At 41.8% G+C, this 11,238-nt stretch overlaps 1 protein-coding gene and 1 pseudogene across 3 annotated transcripts; both read right to left on the reverse strand.

Annotated features, from left to right (window-relative positions):
- Nucleotides 1–1,278: 1,278 nt before the first annotated feature.
- LOC118936287 lies at nucleotides 1,279–10,986 on the reverse strand. 3 transcript variants are annotated; one of them, XM_036964385.1, is made up of 6 exons: nucleotides 10,121–10,379; nucleotides 9,572–9,624; nucleotides 6,657–6,959; nucleotides 6,413–6,472; nucleotides 6,040–6,096; nucleotides 1,279–1,585 (listed from the first exon to the last, which is right to left on the reverse strand). In XM_036964385.1, the coding sequence occupies exons 1-6, from the start codon at nucleotides 10,132–10,134 to the stop codon at nucleotides 1,419–1,421; spliced, it is 654 nt and encodes a 217-aa protein (XP_036820280.1). In that variant the 5' UTR covers nucleotides 10,135–10,379; the 3' UTR covers nucleotides 1,279–1,418. The 3 variants fall into 3 exon arrangements, 1 of the variants encoding a protein (XP_036820280.1); XR_005039889.1 differs by lacking the exons at nucleotides 9,572–9,624; nucleotides 10,121–10,379 and adding an exon at nucleotides 10,911–10,986; XR_005039888.1 differs by lacking the exon at nucleotides 9,572–9,624 and having other exon boundaries at nucleotides 10,121–10,368.
- Nucleotides 5,258–5,459, reverse strand: LOC118944569 (annotated as a pseudogene).
- Nucleotides 10,987–11,238: the final 252 nt, after the last annotated feature.

The raw sequence follows: 11,238 nt of genomic DNA on the forward strand, positions 1-11,238 counted from the left end.
GTCTCCAACTTCAGCGATTTTTGCAATTCGTTCCAGTCACTGTCAGCAGAGACCTGGTAGGAAAGGCGGCCAAATGAGGTGTTGGCTTTGGGGATGATCAGTGAGATATACCTGCTGGAATGTGTGCTACGGGTGGGTGTTGTTATCGTGACCAGTGAACTGAGATAAGGCGGAGCTTTACCTAGCATAGACTTATAGATGACCTGGAGCCAGTGGGTCTGGCGACGAATATGTAGCGAGGGCCAGCCGACTAGAGCATACAGGTCACAGTGGTGGGTGGTATAAGGTGATTTGGTAACAAAACGGATGGCACTGTGATAGACTGCATCCAGTTTGCTGAGTAGTGTTGGAAGCTAAATTTGTAGATGACATCGCCGAAGTCGAGGATCGGTAGGATAGTCAGTTTTACTAGGGTAAGTTTGGCGGCGTGAGTGAAGGAGGCTTTGTTGCGAAATAGGAAGCCGATTCTAGGTTTGATTTTGGATTGGAGATGTTTAATATGAGTCTGGAAGGAGAGTTTACAGTCTAGCCAGACACCTAGGTATTTATAGTTGTCCACATATTCTAGGTCGGAACCGTCCAGGGTGGTGATGCTAGTCGGGCGGGCGGGTGCGGGCAGCGAACGATCGAAAAGCATGCATTTGGTTTTACTAGTGTTTAAGAGCAGGAAGGAGTGTTGTATGGCATTGAAGCTCGTTTGGAGGTTAGTAAGCACAGTGTCCAAGGAAAGGCCAGATGTATACAGAATGGTGTCGCCTGCGTAGAGGTGGATCAAGGAATCGCCTGCAGCAAGATCGACATCATTGATATATACAGGGAAAAGAGTCGGCCAGAGAATTGAACCCTGTGGTACCCCCATAGAGAATGCCAGAGGTCCGGACAACATGCCCCCCGATTTGACACACTGAACTCTGTCTGAGAAGTAGTTGGTGAACCAGGCGAGGCAGTCATTAGAAAAACCAAGGCTATTGAGTCTGCTGATGAGAATACGGCGATTGACAGAGTCGAAAGCCTTGGCCAGGTCGATGAAGACGGCTGCACAGTACGGTCTTTAAACGATGACGGTTATGATATTGTTTAGTACCTTGAGCGTGGCTGAAGTGCACCATTGACTGGCTCGGAAGCCGGATTGCACAGCGGAGAAGTTACGGTGGGATTCGAAATGGTCAGTGATCTGTTTATTAACTTGGCTTTCGAAGACTTTAGATAGGAAGGGCAGGATGGATATAGGTCTGTAACAGTTTGGGTCCAGGGTGTCACCCCCTTTGAAGAGGGGGATGACCGCGGCAGCTTTCTAATCTTTAGGGATCTTGGACGATACAAAAGAGAGGTTGAACAGGCTGGTAATAGGGGTTGCAACAATGGCGGAGGATAGTTTTAGAAAGAGAGGGTCCAGATTGTCTAACGAGATATCATTTTCATTGTTCTGCTGTGTCCATTGATGTGTTTTGATTTAGAACTTGGAGCTCGGCCAAGGGAGGTTCTTCCTTCAACTTTTTGTTTTTACATATGCTGATGCATACCACCACCACCACCACCAGCCCCCCTACTGGTACCAGCCCAGCAAGATGTTCCACAAGTAGACCTGGAGAGACAGAAAAAAAAAGAACCGTTCTAGTACTAGATTATTTCCTGGTTCTAGTACTAACATATTAATGAACGCAAACTGCCATACAAGTAAACCCATGTGATGTAATGATTTCTCACGACAGGAAATTACTTGATAGCACTACTACAAAACTAACATTGACTTTGATAATACTTGTAGTATTAGATATGCAATATGGTGAAAAAAGTCAATGTACTGTAGAAAACATGTGGCTAACATTCCATCTAATGGGTATGCAGGCTTTTGTTACAGCCCTGCTCAAACACCCATTTCTGCTTTTCAAAGTCCTATTGAGCAGTAGAATCTGGTGTGCTAAAGTATTGATATAAAATATTGAAACAATTACAAAAAACATTTTTAAAAAGGCCTAATTCCCACATTTAAAATTGAAGCAAGGTAATGGGATTAATATCTTAGAGTAGCGTATGCATTCAGGTTTCAGGGGAGATATATTGACATAAATGTATACATTTCCAGGCGTTCTATATTGCTAACGTTCTCTGAATTATTGTAGGAAAGAATGCAATCTCAGCAGCTTTCATGTGGTCCAAAACTTGCGCAAATGACACCAAAATTACACTTCTACAAACGTAGTGCACCTGCAGCGCTGGAAAGGTGTTTAGGACATGTTCTATAGTTGCCATGTCGTCTCCCAGTAGCGGCCTAAGAACAGAGCTCCCATAAATTTGTACATAGTTGTTTTGAATTATTCATTTTTGATAACATTGTGTTTTTTTTTGCATATATCTGGGGGTTTGAGCCCCGGATTTGCAAATTAACTGACAGGTTAACACTTAGGCTGGCTAGCTAGCTGACTAGTGTTTTTGTTAGAAAAATGCATCTGGACACAGTACAATCTTTTTTGTTTCTTTTGAGAACATCATTTTAGTTGGTGGCTGAAGTGTGAGAGGAATGAGACAGTGGAACCCAGCAGAGCTAAGGCAGAGGGCTCGTAGAGTGGACGACTGGCTACTATTCTGAACTTACTGTGGTGAGATGTCTGGTGCGCAGAGCTGCTGAGGCATCACCCAAGTGGGTGCTACAGAGTGGAAGAGGAGAAGGCTATACGACTCAGGCTGGTTCCCAGACTTGCCATCTACAAGAACTTCAGCAGACAGCAGACTCCCTTATCGTTATCTACCATCCTCTGTCTCGCTCCCGTCGCTCAAGCCATGAACTGACACTCCATCTTTGGAGGATGCAGCTTTGAAAGACTTGACCTTTGCTTGTTTGTTTTGTTGCTCTTTAAGCACTTTGAAATTCTATGGAAAGTGTTAAAGAAATGTAATAAATTATTATTAATTAATACATAGTTAACTAGCGAGCTAACTTTTGATCTATCTAGCTAGGCCTAATGTTTACAATTTGACATCCAACCGCTAATGTATAGTCTCAACATTTAATATCATGCTGCTGCACTGACCCTGCTTCAGCACTTAAGGGTCTATCAGAGTATCAAACATGTACGCACAGCAGTGTTCTAAAATATTGGAGCATTGGGATCGAATTCAAGCAATTTCTATAACTGTCTAAACATTTAAATTAATAGAGGATGCATACTGGGAGATGAGTCTCAGAATTGCGTAGCTACAGTGCCTTGCGAAAGTATTCGGCCCCCTTGAACTTTGCGACCTTTTGCCACATTTCAGGCTTCAAAACAAAAATATATAAAACTGTATTTTTTGTGAAGAATCAACAACAAGTGGGACATTTATTGGATATTTCAAACTTTTTTAACAAATCAAAAACTGAAAAATTGGGCGTGCAAAATTATTCAGCCCCCTTAAGTTAATACTTTGTAGCGCCACCTTTTGCTGCGATTACAGCTGTAAGTCGCTTGGGGTATGTCTATCAGTTTTGCACATCGAGAGACTGAATTTTTTTCCCATTCCTCCTTGCAAAACAGCTCGAGCTCAGTGAGGTTGGATGGAGAGCATTTGTGAACAGCAGTTTTCAGTTCTTTCCACAGATTCGATTGGATTCAGGTCTGGACTTTGACTTGGCCATTCTAACACCTGGATATGTTTATTTTTGAACCATTCCATTGTAGATTTTGCTTTATGTTTTGGATCATTGTCTTGTTGGAAGACAAATCTCCATCCCAGTCTCAGGTCTTTTGCAGACTCCATCAGGTTTTCTTCCAGAATGGTCCTGTATTTGGCTCCATCCATCTTCCCATCAATTTTAACCATCTTCCCTGTCCCTGCTGAAGAAAAGCAGGCCCAAACCATGATGCTGCCACCACCATGTTTGACAGTGGGGATGGTGTGTTCAGGGTGATGAGCTGTGTTGCTTTTACGCCAAACATAACGTTTTGCATTGTTGCCAAAAAGTTCAATTTTGGTTTCATCTGACCAGAGCACCTTCTTCCACATGTTTGGTGTGTCTCCCAGGCGGCTTGTGGCAAACTTTAAACTACACTTTTTATGGATATCTTTAAGAAATGTCTTTCTTCTTGCCACTCTTCCATAAAGGCCAGATTTGTGCAATATACGACTGATTGTTGTCCTATGGACAGAGTCTCCCACCTCAGCTGTAGATCTCTGCAGTTCATCCAGAGTGATCATGGGCCTCTTGGCTGCATCTCTGATCAGTCTTCTCCTTGTATGAGCTGAAAGTTTAGAGGGACGGCCAGGTCTTGGTAGATTTGCAGTGGTCTGATACTCCTTCCATTTCAATATTATCGCTTGCTCAGTGCTCCTTGGGATGTTTAAAGCTTGGGAAATCTTTTTGTATCCAAATCCGGCTTTAAACTTCTTCACAACAGTATCTCGGACCCGCCTGGTGTGTTCCTTGTTCTTCATGATGCTCTCTGCGCTTTTAACGGACCTCTGAGACTATCACAGTGCAGGTGCATTTATACGGAGACTTGATTACACACAGGTGGATTGTATTTATCATCATTAGTCATTTAGGTCAACATTGGATCATTCAGAGATCCTCACTGAACTTCTGGAGAGTGTTTGCTGCACTGAAAGTAAAGGGGCTGAATAATTTTGCACGCCCAATTTTTCAGTTTTTGATTTGTTAAAAAAGTTTGAAATATCCAATAAATGTCGTTCCACTTCATGATTGTGTCCCACTTGTTGTTGATTCTTCACAAAAAAATACAGTTTTATATCTTTATGTTTGAAGCATGAAATGTGGCAAAAGGTCGCAAAGTTCAAGTGGGCCGAATACTTTCGCAAGGCACTGTATGTCACAATGGGACGCAGGACGACGTCTCAGCGTCTGGATTATGATTACGCTTTACTCTCCCGCTCCGGTCAGACGCATTTGAACAGAAACGCACATGATACAAACGTTGGCCTACACCAAAGAGACACAAACAAAACTTCCTGAAAGGATATTTCCTACTGATTTGTATAAAAAATGTCAAGCGTTGAGAGACGTTTGATCGAACGAGTACAGGAAAATCTTCATATTGGATTTTATTATTATTATTATTATTATTATTATTATTATTATTATTATTATTATTATTATTATTATTATTATTATTATTATTATTATTATTATTATGCACTACTACCGGCGGGAAAAGCAATATACATGCAACCCTACCCTGCAGTTGAAATTTGACCATTTTAACCCAACCCCTCCGAAAGACACGCATACATATACAGGTTGGACAGGTAGCTGCAGCCAGAGAGGTGCACCCTTCCTGGAGAGCCTGCATTACTAGGTTGATGCGTGCAGAGGACAGAGCAAGCCCCTACTCCATCTCCCCGTTCCAAAATACAATTTCATATATGGTCCCCAGATAAGGGACGTAGCAGATATTAAACTGACAGGAACAGATTTTTAAGAGATACTACACTTGATCTTAGCCAAAAGGCAGAGAAGCCAAAAAAGTTGAAAAGTATCTTGACTGTCAAACTAAATATATTTATGGCCAGAGGAGCCAGATGGGGGTAAATACACAACCATTCACATTCCAAAACATATTGGCACATAAACCAGATCTGACTCACTTCTAGCTCCTGATCAGAGGTGATCATGACATCGAGTTAGACAACTTTACTTTCTAGTTCTACATGACAGATCCCAAAATAACTTGGAATGTATTTGATTTCAAATACAAACAGGGATCCCGTTATCTCTCTGATTCAGAGGGGTTGGGTTAAATGAGGAAGACACATTTCAGTTGAAGGCATTCAGTTGTACAACTGACTAGATATCCCCTTTCCCTCATTTAGAATGTTGCTGTGTGTCAGTTCACAACACAGCTGTCTATGCGAGGTGAAAATGTGGCTTTTCAAAAAGACAGATCGGTAGGGTTTTCACTTTTGGTACAGTTCTGTTGGTTCTACTGCAACACACAAGCTCATTAAGTGCTTGGTAGATTTGTTATACTATTTGAACAGAGTTCTGCTATTACTGCACAACTCACAATCTACTTAAACTTAAAGATCAGACGATGATTATACCTGGTGTGGTTGAAGATTGTTGTGGGGCTGCTGTGGTGGTCAGACTCTCAGTGCTACCTGAAAATATATCACAAGCAAAATACACTGTTGTCATGCTTGAATAACAATTATTTCTGCAGTACGAAGATGGTTCTTAATCTCAGCGTTTCCCAAACTTGGTCATGGGGACCCCAAGGGGTGTACGTTTTGTTTTTTGACGTAGCACTACACAGCTTATTTAAATAAGCTTGATGAAAGTAGATTATTTTAAATTAGCTATGTAGTGCTCGGGAAAAAATAACACCAACATGTGTATCCCCTGGGGTCCCCCGGTTGAAGTTTGGGAAACCCTGCATTATCTTCTTCCAGGTTAAAGATCAGGTGACAATAATACCTCCTCGTGTGGTTGTAGATGGTTGTGGGGCTGCTGTAGTGGTTGAACTCTCAGTCATGTCTGAAAATATACCATAAGAAAAAGCTTCATGAATTTGTGATAAATAGTGCTGCAATGTTTACAATAACCGCTTTATAACTGATATTTCATCCCTTCAGTACAGCTAAGCAACAGTGGAGCTTTAGAAACCGCTCCGTCACACTTTTCACTGAAGCTTTTTAATGCAAAAAAAGAGGCTTCTTACTTGTCATTTCAAGTACAATTCTCAGTTGACCTGGAAGACCACCGTCTGAATAATAAACTGTCTCTGTATCTTCTTTGGTTACATTGTGAATTACAACAGTACAGCCATTGGAGTCGTTTATCAGCTGGATCCTGCCCAGATAATTTGGCCCCTCGGTGATCACGTTGTTCTCATAAGTGACCACTGGGCCTTTCCTCTCTGTGCATAATCCGAAGTCCGACTCAGGACATTGGCCATCAGTTATTGGTATAGTTACGGACCCTCCTCTGGTTACACTAAGATAACGTATACCTGAGTGTAGCACTGTAAAAATGAGAGAAAAACACCCTTGTTATTTTTACCGCCACAGCAAAAGTTATTTAACATTATAATGTTGCTCCCGAGGCTCTCTTTCAAGATGCTAGTGCTATTTATATACACTTTCTCTCAGCCAACAAGGCAAGTAATTACATAAACAGAAGTCATGTAAAGCAGTATTGTTATGAATTGTATTAAAAGGTGTCTGACAGGATTCTTTTTTTATAATTCATAAAAGATGCTGGGATTGTGTACAACAATCCCGACACTGTCTAACCGTTAATCATATATAATATGGTTTTGGAAAGCTCAAAATACCCTTATATCAATTGTACAGAAGATATATGTAGTACTGTGCACCATTTTAACACAGATTCCAACAGAGATGTTTTGCACTGCACATTTTCCCCAAACTTCATCACTTTCTGAGCAAATGGAAACATGGGAAGGAACAGAAAATAAACGTCCACTCAAACTATGTCCCACCAAAAACAAATACTGAAATATATGGTAAAGCACAACAGTAAAAGTGTATATCTTCTATTTGTAAAGTCATTTAGGATGATAATTATGTTGATTACTGGTTTCCAAACCAGTATTGCAATTAAGGATAGAGCGTTTCACACCTTCAATTCCACTCAGCTAATTATAATGAAGTTGGTCAGAAAGGCAAACTTTACCAGCCACCAGCAGAAAACAAACATGCTTCGATGTCTCCAACTTACAATAGGAGTGTAACGGTACAGTACTCATACCGAACCGGTCGGGGACCTCGGTCCAGTCTGCACTGTGTATGAATACATAAAAAAAAAAAAAGAACACTAGGCCTGTGCCTACTCCGCATTGTACAGTGATCTCCAAAAGTATTGGGAGGTTAAAGGTACAGACTCAGCGTTTTTCCCTCATATCGGGTGAACTGAATTACAGCACTTTTTGTACATAGTGCCCCCCCATTTGAGGGGACCAAAAGTATTGGGACAAATTCACTGAAATGTGTATTCAATTAGTCAAACGTGTAGTATTTGGTGTCATAAACCTGGCACGTAATGATGACATCAAACTTGTTACTTTACAAACCTTTTGGATGCATTATTTTGTGGCCAACAGAAATGAACAGTAAATAATGTATTGTGTCATTTTTATTGTAAATAAAAATAGAATGTTTCTAATCACTTCTAAATGAATGTGGATGCTACCATGATTATGGATAGTCTTGAATGAATCATGAATAATGATGAGAAAGTTAGACACATAAAATTGTCTGTAGCGGTGGTGTTCTCCATTCTGCTCTACGACCCCGACAAGCATCTTGGGGGACTCTGCCAACTTCTGTCTGTATCGTCCAAACAGTTTGGGATACCCCTCTGTGGAAAGGTGAGACTCACAAACATGTACATGTGGCTTGTTTTTCTCTAAGACCATGGCCACAGGAAGTAGGAGTGCTGAGGGTGCTGCAGCACCCCCTGAAAAGTCTGAATATTAATATCAGAATTTCACAAAATTAGTTAATTGGACTCACTAGTCCTGTATTAGCAGACAGATATAGCCTTCTCTAGCACAGCCCCCCAAAAATGACAGCGCTGCAATATATATATTAGTGTATTGCAGAAATCATGCATGCATTGGATTGCAATGCAGGTGTGATAAAATAATCCAGTCCAGTTTAATGAATTATAGTGTAGGCTAATTCGAGACCGAGTGGCACAGTGTTTAAGACACTGCATCGCAGTGCTAGAGGAGTCAATTCCAGGCTGTATCACAACCAACCGTGACCGGGAGTCCCATAGGGCGGCGCACAATTGGCCCAGCGTCGTCCGGGTTAGGGAAGGGTTTGGCCATCATTGTAAATAAACGTGAATAATTTACAATAAAGGCCTACCCCGGCCAAACTTGGATGACACTGGGCCAATTGTGTGCCGCCCTATGGGACTCCCAATCGGATGTGATTCAGCCTGGATTTGAAACGGGGACTGTAGTGACACCTGCGCCACTCGGGGGCCCAGAAGAACACAGTGGCCTCCATTCTTAGACAAAGTTTGAGCTGGCCACCCAGACTCTTCCTAGAGCTGGCTGCCCAGCCAAACTTAGCAATCGGGGGAGAAGGGCCTTGGTCAGGGAGGTGACCAAGCACCTGATGGTCACCCTGACCGAGCTCCAGAGTTCCTCTGTGGATATGGGAGAACTTTCTAAAAGGACAACCATCTCTGCAGCACTCCACCAATCAGGCCTTTATGGTAGAGTGACCAAAGGGAAGCTACTCCTCAGTAAAAGGCACATGACAGCCCACTTGGTTTGGCAAAAAGGCACCTAAAGGACTCTGACCATGAGAAACAAAAATCTCTGGTCTGATGAAACCAAGATTGATCTCTAGTCTGAAAGCAAAGCGTCACACCTGGAGGAAACCTCGTACCGTCCCTATGGTACCCCCTGTATATAGCCTCACCACTGTTATTTTACTGCTGCTCTTTAATGATTTATTTTTTATTTCTTATACATTTTTTACTTCACACTTACGTTTCTAACAACCGCATTGTAAATAAGCATTTCACTGTAAGGTCTGCACACCTGTTGTATTCGGCGCATGTGACAAAATTTGATTTATTTAATTAAAAACCAACCGGAGTTCGACTGGCTGGAAGACAGGAACCAGATGACTGCAACACTCAGACAACTAAAAATAAATTGACAACTTGTTATCGACAAACTTTCATAACCAAGAGACTGTTAAGATATGTTATTAATATAAACGGTCATCAGACCTGTTTGAAACTTCATAACCAGAGCCATATAACTAAAGTTAACTGTTAATAGATGGCTCTGATCGTTTCAAGCTCATTTGGTCTCTGGCTTCGTATTGAACTTATCTGACGTTAACGTTACTTCATCATGGTCAAATTAGCTAACGTTACATAGATATTATAACTAGTGACCTATGTAGTCAGCTTTAACGTTAATGTAGGTTATCACAGACGCCGGTCAATAAAAAAAAAAACCGCGACGTAGCCAGGTTAACTAGCTACAGGCCGAGAAGGTAGCTAGCGTTGACTTTGCTAGCTAGCTTGCCTGAGAGAGCAAACTCGCAGAAAATGTATACTTAACCTTGACTAAACAGTAGATATCGGTCAGAATTGATGCCACATACATCGACGAACAAGCAGAAGACTCACCTGCGGAAATTCATCTTGATTAATTAGTTACAGCTGAAAACGAATTTTAGTCCTGGAAATCTATAACCTAACTCGAACAGCACTAGCGGTATGCTGGAATATTGTAATGAAACAGCTATCGACTGTGCCGCAAAAGCATGCTAGTGGTAGGCGGAGTCAGAGGGAGCGTTCATTTTGTGCCCCGGTTCATAAATCAGTGCATCCTTTTTCCTCACCCCATCCTTAATATTGCGATTGGCAACTTCCATAAATTAGGTGCATTACCGCCACTGACCTAGTTCGTCTTCAGTCACCCACGTGGGTGTTAACCAATGAGGAGATGGCATGTGAATACCTGCTTCTATAAACCAAGGAAGAGATGGGAGAGGCAGGACTTCCTCGTTGGCGCTCGTGAGCAGTGTGGGTTGAATAACATGGATTTCTAAATGTATTTTGCAGTGTGGTCAGTGTTGCAAAATAAATGTAGAAATCTATGTTATTCAATTATTGCACCCACACTACTCGTGCGTCAACGAGCGTCTGCGTTGCCAAGGCCACGGAACCCAAAGGCTGCGAGTGCGCCATCATGCATACATTTATTTTGTCCCCCAAAACCAAACGCGATCACGACTTGCAGGTTAAAATATAAAAACAAACTCTGAACCAATTAGATCAATTTGGGGACAGGTCAAAAAGCATTAAACATGTATGGCAATTTAGCTAGCACTCGCTAGCTAATTTGTCCTATTTAGCTAGCTTGCTGTTGCTAGCTAGTTTGTCCTGGGATTTAAACATTGAGTTGTTATTTTACCTGAAATGCACAAGGTCCTCTACTCCGACAATTAATCCACACATTAAATGGTCAACCTAATCGTTTCTAGTCATCTCTTTTGGGGACAGGTCGATACATTTATGCACGATGGCGCACGCGCGCAGCCAGTTTGGGTTCTGTGTTAGGCTACTCCTGTCTGGCAGACTATATCGGAACAAGGGGTCCGATACCAACAGGTTTAGACCATTTCTGTCTACAAGCCGTCAGACTGCTGAACACTTGAACTGGATCTGCTCTGATTCTCTGCACCTTAACACACACCCACACAGACATCCACAAACACACACATTAAATCAAATGAAAGTTT

This window comes from Oncorhynchus mykiss, chromosome 26 (assembly GCF_013265735.2).
Source record: "Oncorhynchus mykiss isolate Arlee chromosome 26, USDA_OmykA_1.1, whole genome shotgun sequence".
NCBI lineage: Eukaryota > Metazoa > Chordata > Actinopteri > Salmoniformes > Salmonidae > Oncorhynchus > Oncorhynchus mykiss.